At 46.4% G+C, this 26,614-nt stretch overlaps 1 protein-coding gene across 1 annotated transcript in view; it reads right to left on the bottom strand.

Annotated features, from left to right (window-relative positions):
* Nucleotides 1–23,622, bottom strand: part of MRPS31 (mitochondrial ribosomal protein S31) — an 80,386-nt gene extending 56,764 nt beyond the window's left edge. The window contains exons 1-4 of the mRNA XM_040426082.1: nucleotides 23,479–23,622; nucleotides 22,674–22,985; nucleotides 14,383–14,541; nucleotides 4,028–4,126 (exon numbers count right to left, since the gene is read on the bottom strand). Of these exons, the coding sequence (XP_040282016.1) occupies nucleotides 4,028–4,126; nucleotides 14,383–14,541; nucleotides 22,674–22,985; nucleotides 23,479–23,546 (638 nt within the window). The 5' untranslated portion in view covers nucleotides 23,547–23,622. The remainder of the gene's footprint in view (nucleotides 1–4,027; nucleotides 4,127–14,382; nucleotides 14,542–22,673; nucleotides 22,986–23,478) is intronic.
* Between the last annotated feature and the right edge of the window lie 2,992 nt (nucleotides 23,623–26,614).

The following is a 26,614-nucleotide window of genomic DNA, read 5'->3' as shown; positions in this document are numbered from 1 at the left end:
TGCCATTTAAACTCAATTTTGCTCATTTCTTTTCCTGGCCTGCCATCTGGTGGCTAAAATAAGGATTGCAGCATGAACACTTTCAGCCTCGTCAGCGAGGATGAAAGTGTTCAGCGCAACTACCGATGCCCCAATTGGCCACACAGGGCATTGGCAGGAAGCACAGAAGCGTGAGCTTACGGCATTTTTCGCATTTAGATGCCATGATTTCACTTGGTCACGGCATCTAAAGCATTTAATTACTACGATCGGCATTATTGCTGTTTGAAACAGCAGAGACTTGCTGGCCATGGCGCCCGCTGCACGTGTGAGCAAGCGCCATGTTCGCAGATCGCTCCATGTGTACATGTACGGCACAGGTAGCAAAGGGGTTAAAGGGGAATAGCGAAATATACAAGAATGCCCCTCACTCTCTAAGGCCTCATGCACACAACCGTTGTTTTATTCCATGTCCGTTGTTCTGTTTTTCGTGATTTTCTGCGTACCCATTGACTTTCAATGGGTCCATTGAAAACTCGGCTAATGCACCGTTTGTCATCCGCATCCGTGTTTCCAGTCCGTCAAAAAAATATAACCGATCCTATTTTTTTCACGGAAAAAGGTTCGCGGACCCATTCAAGTCAATGGGAACGTGAAAAAACGCTGAGGCACACAAGATTGTCATCCGCGCGTCCGTTTTTGTTCCTTTCATTTGCATTGCAAACTTGACTTAGACTTTTATTTTTACTTTCCTTTATGTCTAGTGTTCCTCCAAAAATAAAAGGAAGACACACGGAAACAAAAACAGAAACGGATCACGGAACCCCATTTTGCGGAACGAAACACAACAACGGTCGTGTGCATGAGGCCTAAGCTTGAGTTTGATGCAGATTCCACGCCAAAAAATGCAGGGCGGCCAGCTTCTCATTGTTTTCAATGGGAGGACTGGTTTGCAGCCCTACATCTTTTCTTGGCCTGGTTGCAGTAATAAACTGTTTCTCAGCCTCCGGTGCAGCCAGTTTCTAGGTGGGATGTGTGTCAAATTGAAAGGCAGCACTGCAGTTACCATCCCTATCCACTACATAATGGGCGGAGCTGTGCAGTTCTGGTGCCGTGCAGGGTTTTGGACCCAAACTGATCTGATATTGATCCTGAGGATAGTCCATCAATATCAAAATTCTGGACAGACCCTTTAAATGTTAATTTCATCAGCTCGACACCATTTTCGCACCGTGAGCACACAGATCAGAAAATGATCATACATAATTTTTGTGTATAGGGCTTACTTGAAGGGGGACGATAAATGTGAGACTACTGGGGGCCCACTAGGGTTGTTTCGATACCAAAATTTAAAATCGTTTTCGATACTATAAAAAAGTATTGCGATACTCGATACCACGCAAAAAAAAAAAAAAGCCGTGTGCATTCCGCATTTTATGGAACGTCCGGCTCATAATCGAACAGTCCTATCCTATTTTTGGGGGGGGACAAAGTGACTAAAAAAAAAAATGGCGAATCACGCGGTTTCTCTTTTTTCTTTTACGGTGTTTACCGCATAGGAGATTTTTAAAATATTTTAATAGTTTGGACTTTTCGGATGTGGTGATATGTGGGACTCTGTGGCCACAACCACCAATGATTTCATTACAGGGGAGGGCGCACTGTGCCACCAATGTTTTTAATACTGGGGGGGGCACTGCGCCACCAATGATAGTTAACGTTTAATACAAATACAGCCGGCGGCACCCGACCTCTGACAGGGAGCTGCGATCAGCGGCAGTTAACCCCTCAGGTGCTGCACCTGAGGGGTTAACTGCTGATGATCGTAGCTCCCTGTTAGAGGTCGGGTGCCGGCAATGTGTTTCTGCCGCCGGCTGTATTTGTAATGTATTAAACGTTAGTTATCATTGGTGGCGCAGTGCGCCCTCCCCCTCTTTGTTGCCATTGGTGGCAGCGGCAGCAGCAGCACAGGGGGAGGGAGAGACTGCTTCCTTCTCCCCGTGCTGCTGAGGGAACATGGTCACGCTGAGAGCAGAGCGATCCATGTTCTCTGATACTGGGCTGTGCAGTAGCACAGCCTAGTATCGATAAAAGGCAAATCCCGGTATCGTATCGATACCGGGACAAAAGTATCGATTGGGTATCGAAAATTCGATACCCGAAACAATCCTAGGGCCCACCGCTAGAATTCACAAAAATCTGCAGTGGAAAGGGCATGAATGCTGAAGAGATTCCACTGCCAAATTGCAAGCGGAAAGTCCACGGCATTTCACAGCAGCGAAGTGGATAAGATTTAAAGGGGGTCGTCTGACCTCAGCAAATAGCATTTATCATGTAGAGAAAATTAATACAAAAGGCACTTACATGTACACATGTATTGTGACTGTCCATATTGCTTGTTTCCAGGGACTACGACCACCCATCCAGCAGTGGTCGTGCACGCACATTATAGGAAAAAGCGATGGCCTATGCGCACTTCTGGCAGTTCCAGTCACCAGAGAGGCCGGCACCTTTTCCTATAAGGGTGCAAGCTAGGCCACTGCTGCTGGATTGCAGGGTGGTCATAACCCCTGGATACAGGAAGTGTATAATGTAGATAACTAGTTTTCTCAAAAAACTTCAAACTACTCATGAAACACTTATAGTTGTACTTCAGTATGCCATAGAAACATCTAACAAAAAGATCTAAAAACACTGAAGCAGCACAAAAACTTTGTGAAAACCAAAACTTTTGGCCACAACTGTAAAGACCTATGTAAGAGCGTGTTTTTTGTGGGGTGAGCTGTAGTTTTTATTGGTACCATTTTGGGGTTAAAAATGGAGAAAGGGAGTGATTTGAATTTTATTTTATTTTTTTAAATACATTTAACATTTTAATTTTAAAATTTTAGGCACCCTAAGGCTACGTCTACACGACGACAATAAGTCGCGCGACAGATAGGGCACAACTACACTGCAACATTTGTAGCACTAATGTCGCGCGACAATTTTTATAATGGCAGTCTATGGTGTCGCACTGCAACATGCTGCGACTGCGACGCAACAGTCGCAGAAAAATCCATCTCAAATGGATTTTCTGCGACTGTTGCGTCGCAGTATGTTGCATGTTGCAGTGCGACACCATAGACTGCCATTAAAAAAATTGTCGCGCGACATTAGTGCAACAAAATGTTGCGTGATAAAGGTCGTCGTGTAGACGTAGCCTAAGGGACCTGAACATGCGATCACTCAACTCCTTATACCCTAGACTGCGTTAGTATACCATCAAAGTCTATGGCATTTCTGCTGGCTTAATAGTCAGTCTACTATGGCAGACCTGGGACCCTTCACAAGGCCCCAGGCTTCCATAGCAAACAATCGGCACCCTTCTATGTCACACAGAGGTGCTGATAGGAGGTCATAGGAGGTCCCCTCTAACTGCTCAGATGACATGGTTGCTACTGACAGCAGGATCTGAGAGGTTAAACAACCAAGATCGGCAGCATCTTCAATCCTGGTCATTGCCAGCGGATGTCACCCAATTTACACAGCTGCCACCCGCTGTTTATGGAGTGGGCTCAGCTCGGCTAAACAAATTTCATTCACTCGCTGTGTATAAAATCTGCAGTAGAAGGCTACTTTCACATCTGCTCTTTGTATTCCAATTTTGAGATCCGGCACAGGATCTGAAAACCGGAGCAAAACACTTCTGTGTTTAATACATTAGGGTGCATCCGTTCCGTACGTCAAATGGTGATGGATCCGTTTTTTAAGGTTCTTAAAAAAAAAAAAAAGGAGATCCAGCACCATTGATTTACATTGTTTTTAGTGCCAGATCTTGTTTGTTCTGTTTCGCACACCAGACACAAAACCACAACTTGCAGCGGTTTTGTGTCCGGTCACAAAATGGAACTGAATGCACCCTGATCTGTTTTGTCCCCATTGACAATGAACAGGGACAAAATGGAAGGGTTTTGCTCTGGTTTTGAGAACCTTTGCCAGATCTCAAAACTGGAATACAAAGCGCAGATGTGAAAGTAGCCTTAATTGACAGTAAAAAGTGACTTACTTTTTGGAAGCGTCTCTCATAAACTCTCGTTCTTCGGCTGATATTTGCTTGCCAGTTTTGGGTCGTTGCTTTGTAACCTTCATCCCAGAAATGACATTGCTATAAGAGAAAAAAGTATATATAAGATTGTAAATAGGTAATTCAGAATGAGCCACAACAGTGTATAAAAAACAAGATGATCTCTATACAATCACCCATCACAATTAAGAAAAAAAAATAATATCTCAAGATGTGATTACTGAGGCAGCATCCAGGGAAAAACTAAAATTCTAGATCCCTGTCAAAAGGATTATCCCAAAAATGAAAATCAGACATCATATAGTACATGGCAATCTCTTTCTAACAAGGCTGGAACCAGCCCTGTACCTCACATGGATCCAGAGATCTCCACATTCATTCTATCAAGCTGACAGCTCAAGGGGAGTGTCTTTTCTGCTGCAGCTCAGGGGGCGTGTCTCAGCTCTCCCTATCACAGCTCAGGAGGCAGTCGAAGGATGAAACTGAGCATGTGCGACCATCTAAGTGAGCTGGACAAAGAAATAAGAAAAAGAAAAGAACAAAGAGCAGGTGGCTGTTTTCTTGGATAACTTAGTGACTATACTAAAATTTTATTACATGCAAATACAAAAGGATTCAGATCCAGGGGCTTGTTTAAAAAATGATAGAATGTTTTTCGTGGGACAACCCCTTTAAAGGGGTTCTCCAGGAATTAAGAAAATTTAAATATTACTTCATTAAAAATATATTGCCAAATACCTTACATTAGTTATAATGGCTTATTTTGTCTGGGGAGCAATCATTAGGAAAAACAAAATGGCCGCAGTCCTATTAGTGCACACAAAACCTGTCCTAATCACACAGGAGGACAAGTTACTTCACAACGCTGAGCTAAAGAGCTGCCTCCTCCTCCTCCTCCTCTCTGCTTGTCAGGGATTATGAACACAGTTTAATATGGTCATCAGCTGAATCTCTGTAGGAATAGAGTTCATGAGCAGCAGCACTTGTATACAGTCTGTCCTGTCCCTCCTCTCTGTACTTCACATCTCCTCATGAAATCCATTCCTACAGAGAATCAGTTGCAGATCTTCTCATCTGTATTCAGGATCATAATCCCTGACAAGTAGGAGAGGAGGATGAGGCAGCTCTTTATCTCAGTGTTGCGAAGTAACTTGTCCTGCTGTGTGATTAGGACAGGTTGTGTGTGTTCTAATAGGACGGTGGCCATTTCGTTTCCCCTGATGACTGCTCCCCAGACAAAACAAGCCATTATATCTAATGAAAGGTATTTGGGAATATATTTAGAATAAAGTAATATTTACGTATTTTCATTTTCCTAATTCCTGGAGAACCCCTTTAACTTATACAATGTTTTTAAATTGAAAAAGCTACAGCGGCTCACCCTCCGGTCCTACCCTCAGGACCTAGGAAAAGTAAATGAGGTATAAGCAAATATGAAGGGGCACACTCAGAAGGGAAACACAATGATGGATGATACAGTAGTAATTTAATACTTTAAAAACACACATACATAAAAACGCACATCAATCGTATACAAAACGTTGCGTGCAACAATCCTGCACAATGACCTCTATACTTGAGATCAATGCAGCAGCAATGTCCCAATCCAATGTGCGTATGGTAATAGTGCCGACAATGTCCCAATCAGAGTGTCGGGTATCCAGTCTATATCATGTAACTTATCCAAGTACATTGACCAATGGCTTCAACCTTATGTAAAGCGAGTGCCACCTTACATTTGTGACACCACCGACATTATTAAAACACTGGAGAATGTCAAATGGGTAGACGAATGGATCTTGGGGACACTGGATGTTGGATCCCTCTATACGGTGATCGAGCACACTAAGGGGATACAGGCATTATATGAACAACTGTCGGGAGACAATTGGAATTCCTATTGGATGGAGTGAGATACATATTGGCTCACAACTATTTTTCTTTTGAGCGGGAGTTCTATGTACAGCGTACCGGTACCGCCATGGGCACCAAATTCGCCCCCAGCTATGCCAATTTATTTTTGGCACAATGGGAAAGGGAGGTCATTCTACCCAGGCTGGGGACGGATCTGGTGCTATGGCGGCGGTACATTGATGATATTTTATTTATTTGGCAGGATACAACTGAATCCCTTGACCTATTCCTCAGTAACATCAATAATAATTATAGGAACCTTGTATTCAGCCCCATTGTTAGTAAAGAAAAGGTCGAATTTTTGGATCTGGAGATATGGATAAAGGATGACCAGCTGCATTGCAACACGTTTTTCAAGCCAGTGGCTAAAAACAGCTTCATCAGGTTTGCTAGCTGCCATCTTCCACGATGGCTGATCAACATACCGACCAGTCAGTTCCGTAGACTGAGGCGAAACTGTACGGTGGATAGCAAATTTGAGGAAGGAGCCACTGGTGGAAACAACAATTGTTGGAAAGAGATTACCCAGTCCAGGTAATTAATAAATCATTAGAGAAAGTAAAAAAGGATGGAAAGAAAGGACTTTTTCGTGGCTGGTCTGCCTCAACCGCGAGATAAAATATTGAGGATTATCCTTCCATTTAGTTCCCAGTACAGGGTGATAGAAAGGAGCATTCGGAAGCATTGGGGACACTTGCTGAATGACGAGGTGATTGGCCCTCTTCTGAGTGATGTACCTAAAATAACGTACACGAGGGCTAGCAATCTAGCTGGCAAAATAGCCCCGACCGTAAAAGTCAGGAAAGATAACCATCAACAACAAAAAAAAACAATTGGTTGACAGTAAATGGGTTCTTCAAGTGTGGCAGATCTGCTAACTGTAGGATTACCAGTTTCCCCAAAAAAACTACAACAGTAGTATCTACAGTAAACTCTTTCAGTTTGGAGATACAAGAGTGCTTGACCTGCGATTCCACTGATGTCATATATTTGCTACAGTGTGGGTGCAGGAAGCAATATATTGGCAGAACAAAAAGAACGCTTAAAAAGAGGGTAGCGGAACATGTGGCAAATATCAGGCAAGGTCTAGAAACGCACTCTTTATCTAAACACTTTAAAATTAAACACAATTGTGACCCAACTGGCCTAAAATTTATGGCCATTGAAAGGGTTAAGAAGGTATGGAGAGGGCCAAACCATATTGCACACATGTCAAGACAGGAATCCCGCAGAATCTTTGAGTATGATACAATTATTCCCAGGGGCCTTAACGCCGAGATGGAGGTGTTTGGGTTTCTGTGACTACTAGGGGGGGTTGTCCGATGGGGATGGGACATCGCAGTCTGGCCGATTATCGACACTGAGATCTCCCCTCCCTGCCGTCAAAAGATTCATTTCACTATTGGGTTCTGATGAACACTGATTCATGAAGGGAATGTAGGAGGAAAGATTATGACCAACAGACCAGAAACCGCACATAAAACGCAATTCACATTGATGCGGTTGCCTTCCAAATGATTGCCTGACCTTGCAGTCTTCTTCATAAACCGTTTTTATCTTGTATTATGTATGTGGGGTTATGTATTTATGATTATAATTTTCATTTAATTATATTTTATGATAATATAAAGAAGTAGCAATCCAATCCATCCCGCATATTAGGACATGCACAGAAAAGTGGGATTATGGGTAAGAAAATTCCATTTATAAGGAGTGAGAATCCACTCACTCGGTTGGCCACTGAGGAAGGGGCGTAAGACCCTGAAACGCGTCTGGCACTGCAGAGTGAGCGTGGATTCATAAAAAGAATAAGGAAGCCCGATATCAAAGGACAAAAGCGTACAAGATCTACTTTCGGCATAGAACCGGAGTGTAAGTCGCACAGCAGTGACGTCAGCTTAGCGTCCATCCGGTACCCTAGACAACCAGGTCACGTGGGACGCCACGCACGACCGAGTACACCACGTGGGACGCTGCGAGCGTACGGCCGCCTGGGAAGCCAGCGCTGCGGTCAGGCAGCGAAGAGGGGTAAGACCGGGCTCGTACTGGAGTATCACAAGCTGCAAGAGACTGTAAGTAACTGGATTGTCAGTCCCACTGCGAAGCCAGCATTAACAACTGCTATATACCTTTGAACGCTCATATTACCGGACATCTGTACTGGGTGATATCATCACCATTACTGCTCTATCAGGATTTGGCCATAGTGCCATCACTACATCAGCACTATATGGAATTAGGACTCTGATTGGGACATTGTCGGCACTATTACCATACGCACATTGAATTGGGACATTGCTGCTGCATTGATCTCAAGTATAGAGGTTATTGTGCAGGATTGTTGCACGCAACGTTTTGTATACGATTGATGTGCGTTTTTATGTATGTTTTATATTAATTTTAAGGGTGTGTTTTTAAAGTATTAAATTACTACTGTATCATCCATCATTGTGTTTCCCTTCTGAGTGTGCCCCTTCATATTTGCTTATACCTCAATGTTTTTAAATTGCTCTCCTCCATTTGGAGGAAATATCTTTTTGATGTGTAATCTGCTAATAATATATATTGCTGAACTTCTTTCTAGTGAATTTGGTTACAAGGAGAAACCACACAATATGATTGACAGGTCTCTGAACTAAAACTGGCTAACACAACAGTTGGATATTATAGTATACAATGATGATGCAAATGATAAAAAAAAAAAAAAAAAACGGCCCACATCCTGCTCATGAATATACCCACCTACCAAGAGGCTGGGCATTATATCCAGTGATGGCTAACCTCCGGCACTCCAGCTGTGGTGAAACTACGACTCCCAGCATGCTCCATTCATTTCTATGGAGCTCTGAGAACAGCCAAGCAAGTGTGCATCTTGGGAGTTGTAGTTTTACTACAGCTGGAGTGCCGAAGGTTAGCCATCACAGGTATAGCCTATAGGAAGCAATAGAATATATTGTGTTCTATGAGCAAGATGGCGGCTGACCCCTACCCGATTCCTAGATTTGCCCTACATTATACAAAATCCCAATAAAACTAAAATTTGTCTTGGTAGCTAAAAAGCACTAAAGTGACCAATACATGAACTGTCTCGCTTACACCCAGGGGACTCAGCTATGGGGTGACTGTAAAATATAATTAAAACAGAACATAAAGAATGCAATTAAAAACACATAAAAAACGCTGAATGCTGAACTATATAGTGAACTACAGGATGCATCACCCACAAGCTCAGAAATACAGCTGTAATAGGAGTGATTTCACACCGAATATTTAGAGAGGTGGAACAACACTGACATCCAGTGGTGAAAAGAGGAAGTTTTTTTTCTAGTCAACAATCCCCGAATTACAGTATATGGGTCTCTGAGGGGCTATTCACACTGTTAGCTAGGAGTGCACCACCAAGATGGAGGGTACCGCACCTCCAAATGCAAACTGCAAAAACAAAAGACAGAGGCTGCTTTTAATCAGTGCCGTATACAGCTGGATATATTATATTTATGTAGTTAATACAGCATTAGTAATCTTTAGGATAGTCAATGTTTGCAGAGTCCTGTTACACTGTGCTTGGTTTATCAGTTGCATTCTCAGCCACAGCCACATGCACCTGCGTACTTGGATGCGCTGACGAACTTTAGGGGAGATCAAAACTGGTGTATAGGAAAACTGGCTTAGTTGCCCATAGCAACCAATTAGATTTCACCTTTCATTTTCCAAAGGAACTCTAAAAAATGAAAGGTGGAATCTGATTGGTTGCTAGGGGCAACTAAGCCAGTTTTCCTTGGTTTGATAAGTGTACAAATATATATTCCGTATATACTCGAGTATAAGACGAGTTTTTTGGCACATATTTTTGTGCTCAAAACGCCTCCTCGTCTTATACTCGAGTCTAGTCTAGCTCCGGTAATACAGGCAGTGCGGGGGGCGGTGCTCACTCACTGACGTCACGCGCCTGCGCCGCCTAGTGGGAGAAGGCGCGTGACGTCAGTGAGTGAGCGCCGGTCCCCGCACTGCCTGTATTACCGGAGCAAAGACAAAGTAAGCATACTGCTGTGAGCGTCGGGGAGGGGGATCTGTGGATGGCACTGTAGGGGGATCTGTGGATGGCACTGTAGGGGGATCTGTGGATGGCACTGTAGGGGGATCTGTGGATGGCACTGTAGGGGGATCTGTGGATGGCACTGTAGGGGGATCTGTGGATGGCACTGTAGGGGGATCTGTGGATGGCACTGTAGGGGGATCTGTGGATGGCACTGTAGGGGGATCTGTGGATGGCAGTGCCAGCCACAGATCCCCCTACAGTGCCATCCACAGATACCCCCCCCCCCCAAACAGTGCCATCATGGCACTGTTTAGGGGAGGGGGGATCTGTGGATGGCTCCCTGTATTTAATGCAGAGTGTGTGTGTATATAATGCACACACTCTGCATTAAATACAGGGAGTCACCCTCTTGCAGATGTGTGTATATAATGTAGAGTGTGTGCATTATATACACATACACTCTGCATTATAGCTGCATTTCCCACCCTAGTCTTATACTCGAGTCAATAATTTTTCCCAGTTTTTTGGGGGTAAAATTAGGGGCTCGGCTTATACTCGGGTCGGCTTATACTCAAGTATATACGGTAATCTGTAGTTATGACTGTAGCGTCCCCACCAGACTGTGAGGGCAGACGCCCGTCTTCCTAGTCCGTGCAGCACCGCGCTGTTAGAAAGACGGATGTCTCTTAGCTGTGGCTCTGAAAAGATCACTGCTAATGAACATTTCAGCCCAAGTTTTCTACTATAAATATACGATTTCCCTAAATAAAAGTATATTAGAAAAATGTTCCATATCCCTGTCCCTACACATTAGCAAAAATAAATAAATAAATAAATAAATATGACAGTTACACTTTAATAAATTGTAAGAAATCTATGAACTTAGAAGAGATTTAGGCTACTTTCACATTAGCGTTTTTTGCAGATCCGTCATGGATCTGCAAAAACGCTTCCGTTACAATAATACAACCGCATGCGACCGCCACGAACGGATCCAGTTGTATTATGTCTTCTATGGCCATGACGGATCCGTCTTGAACAACATTGAAAGTCAATGGGAGACGGATCCGTTTTCAATTGTGTCAGAGAAAACGGATCCGTCTTGCTCCGCACCATTATCGCGGACAGAAAAACGCTGAATGCAGTATTTTGGTGCCCGCCTCCAGAGTGGGATGGAGACTGATCAGAGGCAAACTGATGCATCCTGAGCGGATCCTTTTCCATTCAGAATGCATTAGGGCAAAACGGATCCGTTTTGGACGCTTGTGAGAGCCCTGAACGGATCTCAGAAATGGGAAGACAAAACGCCAGTGTGAAAGTAGCCTTATGTGTGTGTCCTGGAAATGGAGAGAAACATGTACAAGTCTAAAAGGGAATAAAAGAAACACTTAAAAAGTGGAGCTGTTACTGTATATTTAGTGCCATGAAAAAGGTTGTCTGGGAATAAATGACATTTCACAGGAGCCTGCAGCCTGCCTCTGCTATGGAAAACTTCACACTTACCTGCTATCTGCAGCTCCGGTCCTGAGCACTGGTTGCAGTGTGTCTCCAGGTCCGCGGGTTGTTTATTTCATCTGCTTTGCTGCAGCCAATGACTGTTGTCCACAAGAGACACATCTCCACTGAAGCTAGTTATTGGCTGCTGCAGCAGAGCAGATGATCATGCCCATGAAGGGGACGAATTAAACAAGCCGTTGACCAGAAGATGGAGATGCAGGAGCCGCCACGCAGGACCAGAGCGGCAGGGAGTAGGTGAGTATGAGGCAGGCTGCAGGATCCTGTGAAAAGTTACTCATTACTTATGACAACACCTTTAATGTGTCTTCCTGTCATGTCTAGGAGTTCTGAAATGACTGCAGGCATGCCTAGTAGTGAATTTCCTCCTGTGCTCTTTGGAGGAGGAACTTACTACTGAGCACGTGCAGAACAGTTTCAGACATTGTAACTAAAGGCTTTAATGCTTTGGAGCAGCATGAAGATATCTAGTATAAAAACAGGAGAGAACACAGGAGAGGTGAGAACTGATTATCTGTCATCACTAGAACACTCTGCATAGTATAAGGACAGGAGAGAACACAGGAGTGACGAGAAATGATTATCACTGCTAGAACACCCTGCTGATCACTGTTTATTAGTATAAGGAAAGGACACAGGAGAAGTGAGAACTGATTATCTATCATCACTAGAACACCCTGCTGATCACTGTTTATAGTACAAGGACATGAGAGGTCAGAATTGGATTTTCTATCATCAGCAGAACACTGCTTATCACTCTTTATAGCATAAGGACAGGAGAGAACACAGGAGAGAAGAGACGTGATTACCACTGCTAGAACACCCTGCTGATCACTGTTTACAGCATAAGAACGGGAGAGACTACAGGAGAGGCAAGAACTGATTATCTACCACCACTACAACACTCTGCTGATCACTGTTTATTAGTATAAGGTCAGGACACAGGAGAAGGGAGAACTGATTATCTATCATCACTAGAAGACGCTGCTTATCATTCTTTATAGTATAAGGACAGCAGAGCACAGGAGAGGCGAGAACGTATTATCTATCACCTCTAGAACACACTGATGATTACTCGTTCTAGTATGAGGACAGGAGAGGTGATAACTGATTATCTATCATCACTAGAACACCCTGCTTATCACTTTGTATAGTATAAGGACAGGAGAGAACACAGGAGTGACGAGAAATGATTATCACTGCTAGAACACCCTGCTGACCACTGTTGGTAGCATAAGGACAGGAGAGAATACAGTAGAGGCTAGAACTGATTATCTATCACTGCTACAACACTTTGCTGATCACTGTTTATAGTATAAGGACAGGAGAGGGGAGAACTGATTATCTATCATCATTAGAAGACCCTGCTTATCACTCTTTATAGTATAAGGACAGCAAAGAACACAGGAGAGGAAAGAACGTATTATCTATTACTACTAGAACACCTTGCATATAAATTTGACATCCATTTTTTTTTTTTTAACTTTATTTAGCTAAACTTGATCGCAGCATCTGAGGGGTTAGGGTACTCTCACACTAGCATTTTTTTATTCCGGCAGGCAGTTCCAGCAACGGAACTGCCTGCCGGATCAGGCAAGCCATGTACAAATGGAAAGCTTTTTCCGGACCGATATTTCACCGGATCCGTCTAACGGGTCCGGAAAAAGAAGCTTTCCATTTGTACATGGCTTATCCGGTATCAACCAGAAAAAAGGATCCGGTATTTAAAAGATCAAAAGCAAAAATAGCTCCTCCTATGTCACGGCGCATGGGAAGACCGGAAAACCGGATCTGGCGATGTGGCATTTTCCGGAACACTTAGTACCGGATCCGGCATTAATACACCTCTATGGAAATTAATGCCAAATTCGGCAAGTGCGGTATTGTTCCAGGATTTTGGCCGGAAAAAATACCACAGCATGCTGCGGTATTTTGTCCAGTCAAATACCATACAAGGGAACGGATTGCTTTCCATTCAGAATGCATTAGGACAAAACTGATGCGTTTTTTTCTGGTATTGAGACCCTTTACCGGATTTCAATACCGGAAAAGAATAACACTAGTGTGAAAGTACCCTAAAATGGCCGGTATTCGAGTTCTCGGATTCTGGTCACAGAAGGCAGGTTTCAGCTGTATAGCACCGTTAAAACCCACTGTGCACGGGGTCGGTTCAATCCTTACGCACTTCAGACTTAGGGCTCTTTCACATGAGCGTGTCCCTTGTGGGAATTGTGCTCCGTGTTAGAAAGGGATTGTGCGGTCTGGAATACAGAAGCGCACGGCGTTATCATGATTGATAATGCTGTGTGCCTCGGCCTGACAGGCTTATGTCAGTATGATTCAGTTTCAGAAAGGTCAGGCAGAGGTACACAGCATTATCTATCATAATAATGCCGTGTGCTTCTGTAGTCTAGACTGCACAATCTCGCTCTCACACGGAGCGCGATTCCCACAAGGGACACGCTCGTGTGAAAGAGCCCTTACATCCAGGTGTGCAAACGTACATGTGGATCTTTTTGCTGGAATGGTTCTAAGTATTTCTGCTTTGATCACTACTTCAATTGTGTTACATCTGGGGAAGGCAACTTTGGGGATGTCATGCATTACAGTGGCTGGCCTGGAGTTTCATTACGTCACTTCACTGAATAGATGCATGGGTACAGTACATTCCTCCCAGCCACCATGTCACACCTACAGGGGTCCATTACGCTGACATATGGGGATGTTCTTGGCATTGTCATCAGCAATTGAGGCTTAGCACCCCACCAAACAGGTCTGCATATGTACAGCTTCACCAGTGTGTGACGGTCACATGAAGGGCGTGTGACAATACATGAAAGGTACATATGATAAAGTACATACTCCTAACCTGATATTATCACTGCCCTTTCTTCTGATTTCCTCTGCCATTTGTTTGTGCAAGCGCAGCTGCCGGAGTAGTTCAGACTCCACTTGTTTTTGCTGGGATGGATACGATGATGCCACAGCAGATGCCGCATCGGCCAGCTCTTTGCTCACCGGCTGCTGCCTAGAAAAAAAAAAATAGAAAAGAAAGAAAAAAAAAATTGAATATCACAAAAGTCTTCATATCTGTGTGTTTACAAAAAAAGAAAAAGACTGAAAAAGTAACAATCATAAAGGGGGATGGGGGGGGGGGGGTGATTAAATATCAGCTTCCTGATAAACACACATCAGGAAATCCAGCCCAATTATGTCATATCCACAGAACATGCATGTCCTATACATCGGAGGTTTCTGTAGCTCCAATTGAGAATAAAAGGGGTGCAGCTTCTGACTTGATAGCTTCAGGGGACCCGAATTTCCTGACAGGGTGCTGAGAGGAGGAGCACCCATCTATCAGACATTGGTGGCAACAAGCAGCTGGAATAATGCTTACTGGAATAGGACAGTTTTAATAAAGGTATAAGATAAAAGTTTGTCCTGGTCATGTGATGGGCACACAGGTGCAGCACTGGTTCCAGTACAGTTATCAAGCTGTCACCTGTGTGCCCATCACATGACCAGGAGAGACATTGAAAGCAGCTATAGAATGACAGCAAGCAGAGATCTTGAAATCCAGAAGATCATGAATACAGAAAGTATTACAACATTGTATTACTTTTCGTTATATGATGAAGGGCACAGGCTGTGTGAACTCGGCATCGCAGCGCGGACATATTGACTTCAATGGGGCCGTGATCCTCCACGTGGCGAACGTGCGTTTCCATGGGCTTCCGGGTCCGTGCCTCCACGCTGGTGAAGATAGGAACCACTGATGTCATTGGGTTTGCACCGAGATGCGGAGCTCACAGGGCCGGTGCACGTATTTTGCGGACCAGCGGTTTGCGGTCCGCAATACGGACACAGCAGCACCACGGTCATGTGAATGTGGCCTTATAGTTTTGCTCGACCTCTGCTCGGGCTTTGGAAAAACGAGATTTTTGTATAACTTACCAGTAAAATCTCTTTCTCGCTCTTTCCTTGGGGGACACAGAAGACCTTGGGTATAGCTCATCTCCCTAGGAGGCGTGACACTAAGTGAAGACTGTTAAGCCCCTCCTCCACAGCTATACCCTCAGCCTGGAGAGAGAGACTGCCAGTTGCGTGTCCAAGTAGTGAGAAAAGGCAAAGTCCAAAAATTGGAACCAACAAGCCAACTACCCAAAGGGTAAAACAAACTCGGAAACAGTCAGAGAAGAACAAAGAATGGGTGGGTGCTGTGTCCCCCAAGGAAAGAGCGAGAAAGAGATTTTACTGGTAAGTTATACAAAAATCTCGTTTTCTCGCCCAGTTTCCTTGGGGGACACAGAAGACCTTGGGACGTTCAAAAGCAGTCCAAAGGGGGAGGGACCACAGCACCAAGGCGAAGCACCCGAAGGCATCAAAAAACCCGCCGCCTGCAGACCAGGCGGCCCAAAACAGCATACGCCGAAGCCCGAGTATGCACCCTGTAGAACTCGGTAAGGTGTGCAAGGAAGACCAGTGACCGCCTTGCACAAATGCATGGCCGAAGCCTAATGCCTCCGGCCCAGGAAAAAACCGACAACTCTGGCCAAATGAATGGTGACACCAAAAGCAGAACCCTGCCTTTGGTGCGGCAACCACAACAAGAGCCACTCTGAGAAAGCGGAGGAAAGCCACCCTGGAGGCCGTCAACCCTTTGCGCGGACCTCCTGGAAACACAAGAGACCGAATGTCGACAAGAGTCGGAGATCTCCAAGTAAAAACTGCAAGGTCCAAACAACGTCCAAATCGGTGAAGTGTCCGTTCCCTGGGGTGGGAAGGGGAGGACGACTGCCTCAATGAAATGAAAGACAAACACCACCTTCAGAAGGAAGGAAGAGACGGAATGGAGAACAGCCCTGTCCTGGGGGAAGACAGAAGGCTCGGAACAAGAAGGGCCGCCACTCAGGCACCCATCAGAGACACGGTGGCTACAGAAACCCAACTGTTAGTAGAGGGAACTTCTGTAACGGCTCCAAGGAAAAATTGGAGCGCCAAGAGCCTAGTATGTAGTTCCCAGGACGGTACCGGAGGACAGTACAAAGGAACCCAAGAGCCGCTCCATGGAAGAAGTTCCTGACAGGCCCAGAGGGCCTGGGAACGCTGAAAGAGGAAGGACAGGAATGACACTTGATACTTCAAGCAACAGAGTCCCAGCCCCAGGTCCAGGCCGGACTGGAGAAAGACAGAACCATGGAGAAAGGCAGAGTGGGGGAACGCCCAGCTTCCCACAGAACCCCAGGTAAAGCCCTAAGTCCTACCACAGATCCTGGACGAAAAACTCGGCTAGAAGCGAACACTAGCGAGCCCACTAGAGTTGCCTGGGCAAGCGGGTGAAAACCCAATGATCAGGCGCAGACCCGTAACACGGGTAGAACAGTCGGTAGAACTGGTCCCGTCGGCCCCCGAGCAAGGTTGTCCCGTATCCCCCCAGAGTGGGGAAGCAGAAGGACAAACGGACAGGAACCGAAGGGTCCGCCCAGCAACCGCCAGGACAAGACAGGCTAAAGCCGAAGCCAATGTAGCCACCACAGGAAGACGGACTACAGTTCCGGTGTGGGAGATTTAAAAGACAATCCTGACCAAATGGTAGTCCTCCCAAGTTACCGAGAAGGAGAATCCAAAGCAGAAACATTGCCTAAGATGGAAAAAACGCAATCTGCACCCAGCGGGAGGACAGAAAACGGTAGACCCGGTAACTAGGCACACAGCTAGTACAGCCAGTGTGGACAAGGGAGACTCAAAAGGAACACCAGAACCATCCACATGAACAACCATGCTCTCCCCAGAGGGAAGGGCAGTGAAGGAACAGCCTCTGAAGCGTGGCCGGAACAGACGCCACATCGGAATGATCTGTACCGAGTGGGAGCCAAACAGAGCCGGCGAGAAAAGGCAGGCGAGACAGAGGCCGGTATAACACCCTCCAACCGAAAGGGGGAGTGGGCAACAGAGAGGCCATAGGACAGCTCAAAAGCAGAACACCGCTACACAGAGACGCCCGGTTCACCGCCTCGCAGAAGGCGAATACCCTGAAGAACCCAAGGTGGAGGTCCCCCAGACCTGTATAAGCGAGCACCCAAGAGAAGTTGGGTGACCTTCCCAAGAATAGCGGCCCGAACCTGGTAGCAGATCAGACTGAAGCACCGAGGGCGCCAATCCGGAAAGAATCATACCACACTGCACCCGAAGAGGAGGAAATGGTATTAGGCGAGGGGACCGTAGTCCCGCCAGAGCCAACATAAAATGCGAAGGGCGCTGCAGACAGCGCTCTCGACCATGCGACCACTAGCACAGGGAAACAATGCCGCGGAAGGACAAATGGGCCAACGAAATGAATGAGTACCACCCAGCTCTGTGCAGTAGCGAACAGTAGAGCCCGTCTACTTAAATATAAGGTATTCATTTGTTGTTTATTGGACAACACCTTAGGCTTACACAGATGGACAGAATGATCTCCTTAGAGAATAGTGCAAGGCTTGCGGCAATCATCGTATCCCAAGAGAAAAAGTATGTCGCAGGAGGAAAGGAGGCATACGTACGAGTAGCCCCGTAAGCAGTGAGAAGGCCAACCCACCTACGGGACGAGAAGGAAACAACGCACAAGAACGTCCGCTCACTGCAAAAATATCACTCAGCGAAGAGGGCCAGCCACAGAGTGCCACAGTATCTACGGGAGTGCAAACTGAAAGGAGTTATGCACAAGACTAGTATGGTATGCGATGGAACGCAAACTGACCGCCCCGAAAAAGGGGGGAAATGTACCTGGCAAACTGCAGTGGGCAAGAATGCAAAGGCCTGCCCCAAAAAGGGGGTGATGCCCAAGGCCGTACCTACGTCAGAGAAGTAGGGCATACCATACTTCGCCCAGAAAGGCGCCATGCACATGGCCACACAGTATCCAGCAGGAACGCAGGAGGTCCACCTAGTGAAAAAGGGGGGCATGCACAGGGCTATCTTAGCATTAAGTGAGTGTGCAACAATTCACCCAACCCGAAATTTCGTGAGAGTGTAACTACTCCGCCAATGAAGGGGAACATGTGCAAGTCCAGTACAGCACATACAAGGACAGCCTTGAATCTTGTGAGCGTGCAAAATTCCACCCATGGAATGAGGGGTGGTCACGCACAAGGCCAGCACCGTATCCAATGGAAGCGCAAGCGTTCCACCCATGTTAGAGGCCATGCTCAAGGCCAGCAACGTATCTGGTGAGAGTGTAGTATGCCGCCCAGAAAAGGAAGGGGGGGGGGGGGGGTCATGCACATGTCCAGCATCGCATCCAGGGAGAATGCGAGCAGTCGGTGAGAAAGTGTGTATGCCACCGAAGGAGGCATGCCCATGGCCGGCAGCGAATCCAGTGAGAGTGCGTACACCGCCCACAGAAGAGGGGTCATGCATATGGCCGGCCGCGGATCCAGAGAGAGTGCAAGCACCCCGCTATGTATAGGGGTCATGCACATGGCCAACAATGTACCGGCGAGAGAACAACCACCGACCGAGGGAGTGTATGTATGCCGCCACCCGGGAAGGAGGCATACCCAAGGCCGGCAGTGAATCCAATGAGAGTACATCATACCGCCTATGTAAGGTGGTCATGCACATGGCTGACAGTGAATCCAGTGAGAGTGCCGAATGCCGTCCACAGAAGGGAGTCATGCCTATGGCAGGCAGCGAATCCAGTGAGAGTGCCGTGTTCCACCTATGGAAGGGGGGCACGCACATGGCCTGCAGCGAACCCAGTGAGAGTGCCGTGTTCCACCTATGGAAGGGGGTCGTGCACATGGCCAGCATTGTATCCGGAGAAACTGCAGTAGGCCGCCAATGAAAGGGGGATCATGCACAAGGCCAACCCGCAGTTAGGGAGAGTGCAGTATCCCGCCCAGGAGGAGGGTCCTGCACATGGCAGGCACCATAACTGGAGAGGGTGACGAATGTTGCCTACAGAAAAGGCATGCACTTGACCAGCGCCGTAGCGCGGAAAGGGCAAGAAAACCACCTAGAAGGGGAAAAAAGACCCTGGCAGCGCCGCAGCCGGGGAGCGCGACACCATGCCGCCTGTGGAAGGGGGGCATGTATACAGGCAGCACTCTGAGATGAGGCTGCAGCGTCCTGCGCAGCCCACAAGTCATATATATAATAAAAATTTTCTTTTTTTTTTTTTTTTTTTTTAACACACAGCCTCACTGAGGCAGAAAAAAATAAAATAAAAGGGGGGGCCACCTACAGGGCACAGATCCACCCATACAGGCCCATCGGAAGCCGGCCTGTACCCAAAGGGTTAACAGGGATCCGGCCTGGGGGGCGGCACTGCGATCCTCTGGGGGCGGGGGAACCTCCAGGCGGGAAGAATTCGCGCCTGGAGAAGTTCCAGCCCCCTCCAACAGAGGCCTGAATTTTGCGGCCTAGTAGGGCGTGAAGCTGGGGCCTAAATTTTTAGCGGCGCCCGGCTGACCGGGGCCGCACAGTATTTAAAATACCGGCCGGCCTACGGAGCGGCACATACCGGCCGCGGGTGCCCACCCCGCGGGCCGTAAGAGCCGGGGCCTAAATTTTTAGCGGCGCCCGGATGACCGGGGCCGCACAGTACTTAAAGTACCAGCCGGGCCTACGGAGCGGCACATACCGGCCGCGGGTGCCCACCCCGCGAGCCGGGGACCCGGATAGAGCGGGATCGCGGCCTTGAAGTGGAACACAAGTTTTGTTCCGACGGTCGGCCGGGGCTGTTGAAGCGCTCATTTTGCAGGCCGCGGTGCCCACCCAGCTGTCCGGAAGTGAGGACCCTGCACCCGGCAGCCATTTCACCCCTGGAGCGGGCACCTGCCTAGAACAGCGCTCCATATGGCCGGCAGCTACAACCTCCTTTCCCCTGGAACGGTGCCCGTGAGAGTAGGGAGGGTCAGTGGCAGCAAGGCGCGGGCCCTCTGGCCCTGAAGTAGTGGCCGGTAAGAGGGAGGGGGACCCTGAGACCGGGTCTGTGAGGGTGGACGCCTGCATAACCCCTCCATCAGGGGCAGCTAGTTGCGGACCTCCGCAGCTCCCTAGGCATTCTTCTTGTAGGGAGAAGGGTGCCAATGTCCTGGAGGCCAGGAGAGAGGGAGCAGAATGTCGCCCTGCGACAGCCCAGGAGCCAGCCTAGGTCTAGCATGGGCAGAAGGGTCCATAGGCCCAGTATAGGGTCAGGCACGCAGGAGACCGGGGGGGACGGGGGACGTAGGGCTGGAGAAGCCTCTCTCTCACCATAGTCGTCTTCACCCTCGGTCCGTTCCAGCAGGGTCGCCCCTTCAGCTACTGGCACCGTAGTGGCAGGACGCTGGGAGAGGGACTTGGCGTGCGGGCGACCCTTGCGCTGGCGGGATGTAGGGGAGCGAGGCTGCCCTGATCCACCTTGCCTTCTGTGGGGGAGGCAGCAGTGCGGGTGACCGGCACTGGCGCAGCTCAACCCCGGGAGAACAGAGAGGTCTAGTGCGTCTCTGTTATCCCTGATGATCTGGAACAAAAATAAAATAAAAAAGTAAAAAACTAAAATTGAAACAAGGAGAAAGCAGCCCTGCAGAGCAGGGAGTGTCTTGCCTCCTTGGACACTAAGCAAAAAACTGGCAGTCTCTCTCTCCAGGCTGAGGGTATAGCTGTGGAGGAGGGGCTTAACAGTCTTCACTTAGTGTCACGCCTCCTAGGGAGATGAGCTATACCCAAGGTCTTCTGTGTCCCCCAAGGAAACTGGGCGAGAAAAGCACCTAACAGTTGAGCCCGAGCAGAGCTCAGGCAGCAGGGTGAGGGATGCTTTAACCCTTCAAATCTCGGGATAGGCAGCAGCTAGACATATTGACCTCGTATTGTTTGAAAGGTGACAATCTAAGTTTTCAAACAAGACCATTATCCTACTTCAGGAGATATAGCTGTTTGAAATAGGGTGGGCGGGAAAGCTGCAGAAAGCGATAGCAGGTTTCAGCTGCTTTCACTCCCAACCTGAATTTGCTTTCCTAGGATTATCCCTTTAACACAAAAATGTATTAGTGTCCTCCAAACATACTTGCATACCTTCTTGAACTCTCTGCTCGTTCAACGTATGAACACAACTTGCTCTGGCGATCAGCAGTGTAGTTCTTACACCAAGCACTACTCAGTAACCTCATTTAGGCCCCCTACACACATGAATTTGCTTTGCCTCTTTACTTAAAAAAACAAAAAAAACACCAGTAAAAATGCATAAACAGCCAATCGGTGGGGTTCCTGAGAGATTGACCAGATATTGTTGTCATATCTTGAGGATAGGCCATCAATATTAAAATCCTGAAATATTCCTTTAAGATAACCCAAAGCTCTCAGAATGCAATGTAGCAGAGAGAATTACATTACAGCAGCTCAGCAAGCAGTCACTTGTGTGTTGCCAGCTGCAGAATTGTGAATTCAGCTCTGGACTTCACAGAAGTTCAGGTTTGGGTTAGGTGTTGTGTAGATGTAATTATTTTCCCTTATAACATGGTTATAAGGGGAAATAATAGCATTCTGAAAACAGAATGCTTAGTAGGTGATCAATTGAGGGTTAAAAAAATAATAATAATTAACTCACCTTCTCCTCTTGATCGCGTAGTTCCCGGCCTCTTCTTTACTTCTTTAATGGATGAGCTATGGGCTAAAGGACCTGTGGTGACGTCAGATCACATGCTCCTATCACATGGTCTATCACCACGGTGATGGAGCATGTGATCTGACATCACCACAGGTCCTAGCCGGTAGTTCATCATTAAAGAAGTAAAAAAGAGGCCGGGAGCTACGCGAACAAGAGGAGAAGGCGAGTTAATTATTTTTATTTTTTTTTAACCCTCAATTGATCACCTACTAAGCATTCTGTATTCAGAATGCTATTATTTTCCCTTATAACCATGTTATAAGGGAAAATAATACAGTGAATAGACTGTCTCCTAGCAACCATGCGTGAAAATCGCAACCCCATTCACTTCTATGGGGCCTGCGTTGCGTGAAAATCACCGCTCATCTGAACAGCCCCATTGAAATGAATGGGTCGGGATTCAGTGCGGGTGCAATGCGTTCACCTACCGCATTGCACCTGCCCGTGTGAACGCAGCTTAAAACAGTTTGGAATTCAGGATCAATCAGAAAAATTTATAATTTTTATCATCATTAGGACAAACATCTTACTCGTCCGGGGAACTTTCTTCTGCCACCATCTGGAACATTCTGCTGGCGCTTTCTATGTTGTCGGTATTCTCTTGACTATGTTGTTTGGCCTTTGCCTTCTTCATCGCCTGGAACTTCTTCTTTGAGCTCACTTCTACTTTCATGCCGCTCAGCAAGCTAGCCAAGGTATCCTGCTTTGGTGGCTGGGGTGGCAGCGATGACTTGTCCTCAGCCTCACCAGATGGCTTTCCTGTGCCATTATTTTCAGGCGGGGATTTCTCAGCCCAGAGGACTCTGCCAACCGAGAGCCGTCTACAGACCAGATCCGCATATCTACAGGAACAAGACACCAAGATCTACATGAACTCACAAAAACACCAGCAGCACAATAATGAGGGGAAAAAAATCACTGGGGCGCCTAAAGCCAAATTAAAAATCAAATGTACTATATATAAAATAAAGAAGGGTCTACACTAGACCCTGGGCTGACCGGCAGCAGCGCCCACACCAGTCCGCTGCCTGATCGGCGGCAGCGCCCACACCAGTCCGCTGCTTTAGAAAATGAAAGCAAGAAACTGGTTGCCATGGGCAACTACTCCACCGTTCCTGTGCGCCCTACATTCTAGCTCCCTGCAGCAGGCACTAGAGGTCACCCCCCACCACAGACCCAAGGAAACAGGGTTAACCCTTTGTATACACTCAAGTCGTGCAGCAGCTCTCTAGGGCAAGTCACGTGACCATGTATTCACACTGGGTCCCTACAATTAGACAACCGGCGGAGCTCCTTCTGAATCTGCCGCCTTCTTTCCCATCGGAGGCCACCTACCTGTGACCGGTCAGTCGCCCGCCGGAGATGCCGGCTCCGTACAGTGACAGCAGAGCCCGCCGATACATCTCCAGCCCTCACTGCTGCACGGCGTGACCGTGACCTGGGGGAGCACAAAGCAATGGCGCACGCGTCCAGCACGAACACTGCGCCGGCTGGAAACAGGAGCTGTGTGAAAGCGTTCCCTCTGTCACACGGTGAACCCTGTACAGAGCTAATCAGCATCCAGTGTTAAAACAAGTCACAAAAAGGCACACACCGTGGGTTAATAATAAGTACAGTGTTCGTCCATAACTAAGGAGAGAGAAAACTGTCACAACCAACCACAGGACAGCTATTATTGTCTAGTCTGCTCCTGAAAACTGAAAAAACGGGCTGTGATTGGTTGCTATGGGCAACAAACGCAAATTTTTTTTGTTTTTTATTCAGATTAGTTTAATAAATCTGTCCCTTTAAGGGTACTTTCACACTAGCGGCAGGACGGATCCGACAGGGTAAACAGCCTGTCGGATCCGTCCTGCCGCTAGTGTGAAAATAGCCTAACCCCTTCTACCCCGGGTGATTTTCCATTTTTGCATTTTCATTTTCTTCCCTGCCTTTTTGGAGCCATAACTTGTTTTTTTCAGTCACAAAGCTTGTTTTTTTGAGGGACAAGTTAAACTTTCTAATGCCAACATTTAATATTGCATAGGACGTGGTGGGAAGCTGGAAGAAAATTCCAAATTGGTTGGAACTGGAAAAAAACACAATTCCACCACGGTTTTATGGGTTTTGTTTCTACAGCGTTCCCTTTGTGGTAAAACTGACCTGTTCCCTTCATTCTCTGGCTCAGTACGATTACAGCGATACCACATTTGAATAGTGATTCTTGTGTTTTAATACAGAAAAAAAAAATTGGGGGAAAAAATAACTTTTTCTTTTAATTGCCATATTCTGACCCCATAACTTGTTTACAGTTACGTCTACAGAGCTGTGTGGGGGGCTAATTTTTTGTGTGGTGGTTTATACTTTTCTGTGACACCATTTTGGTGTGCGTATGACTTTTTGGTCACTTTTTATTCAATTTTATGTGGAGAGGAAGCGATGAAAAGAACATTGAATCGGCTATTTTGATTTTTTTTTTTCCATTATGCCATTCACCGTATTGGATAAATGTATTTTTATATTTTAATAGTGCCGGTGTTTTTAGATGTGGTAATGCCTATGGTGTTTATTTATTTTATTTTGGGGAAAGGGGGGTGATTTGAACCTTTATATTTTTTAATAATTTTTTATTTTGAAAAACCTTTTTTACTTTTTTTAAGTCACCCTAGGTGACTATAACATGCAATCATTTGATTGCAATTTGTATAAAGCAATGGAATTTTATCCATTACAATATACAAAGATCGGTATAGTCCAATGTAGTGCTGCCACCTGCTGGTCTGCATTGGAATAGCTGTAAAAGGCATCAGATCCTCAGCAGGCCCTGTTATTTCACAGACAATGAACGGCGCCTCTGATCGCTGCCTGGGGGAGCTGTTCCAGACCCGGAAGCACAGCACTTCCAGATTTTGCTCTCTCAGATGCCGTGGTCACATTTGACCATAGCATCTGAGGGTAAAACAGCAGGCACCCGACGGCTATGGTGCCCGCTCCGCTCCAGACATCTTTAACCCTTTCTACCCCAGAGGTTTTTTCATTATGGCATTTTCCTTTTGCGCTCTCTGCCTTCCCAGAGCCATAACTTTTTTTATTTTTCTGTTCACATAATAATAAAAATGATATTTATTTATATAGCGTCAACATATTCCGCAGCGCTTTACATAGCCGTATGATTTTTAAAAAAATTTTTCGGGACAAGTTGTACTTTCCAATGCCACCATTTAATGTTGCATATGATGTAGTGGAAACCAGGAAAAAAATTCCAAATGGGGTGGATTGGAAAAAAAAAATCCACAGTTCAGCCACAGTTTTATGTTTTTTTTTATTTACGACTTTCAATGTGCAATAAAACTGACCAGTTACGTCATTCTACAGGTCAGTACGAATCCAGCGATTCCTTATATTTCTTGCGTTTTGATACTGATAAAATAATTAAAACCTTGTAAAAAATCAGTTTTATTTTTTCTTCGCCATATTCTGACCCCTATAACTTTTTTGTTATGTGTACAGAGCTGTATGAGTGTTCATGTTTTGCGGGGCGATCTGTACTTTTTATTGATACCATTCCGGGGTGTGTAGGACTTTTTAATCACTTTTTATTTAATTTTATGTGGAAAATGAAGTCCCCAAAAATGGTGAATCAGTCATTTTGATGTTTTTTTTTTTGTTTCGCCGTTTTCAGTTTTTTATTTTGGGGAAAGGGGGAGTGATTTGAATAATAATTTATTTTTATTTTTTTATAGTTCCCTCAGGGAACTATAACAAGCAATCATTAGATTGCTATTCTCATAGACTCCAATGCATTAGCATTGGAGTTTATAAGAAATGTACTAGTGTCCTATGGAGCCCTGTTACAGACAAGGGCTCCATAGTAAACACTGTGCAGCAGCTTCCTGTCATTCACTATGTCAGAGACTTCTGCATACAGCTCCGGCTCCTCCAATCAACACACAGGGGAGCCGGAGTATAACCGGAAGTGCGCGCTTCCGGTAATACACACGCTCAGATTCCACGGTCAGGTCGCGGACATGAGCCGTGGGTGTCTGCTGTATGAAACAACAGGCACCCCGTGGCTTTAAAGACCCAGCCAGTGCCGTACTAGTACGGCGCTGGTCGGGAAGGGGTTAAAGATCCAACATGTGACGTACTATTACATCACATGTCGGGAAAGGATTAAACTGTAACTGTCATTTTATTCAATTTTTTTGCTAATGTGTAGGGACGGGGATAGGGAATTTTTTTGTAATATACTTTATTTAGGAAAAACCTTTATTTATAAAAAAAAAAAATGTGGGCTGAAATGTTCATTAGCAGTGATTTTTTTCATCCGCCGGGAGCGCTGCCTGTGTGAGCGGTAAGCGCTCACTACAGGAAGGCAGGGGAAGCTCCTCTACTGCACATAGGGACAGTATTACTGTCCCTATGTAATACTGTGCACAAAGATCTGCTGTGCCATTCTTACACGTCACTGTGCAGTGTCCCACTGTTATTA

Source organism: Bufo bufo, chromosome 3 (genome assembly GCF_905171765.1).
Source record: "Bufo bufo chromosome 3, aBufBuf1.1, whole genome shotgun sequence".
In the NCBI taxonomy this organism is placed as follows: Eukaryota; Metazoa; Chordata; class Amphibia; order Anura; family Bufonidae; genus Bufo; species Bufo bufo.
The sequence above is the reverse complement of the archived record's forward strand: the minus strand, read 5'-3'. Positions and strand labels throughout refer to the sequence as shown.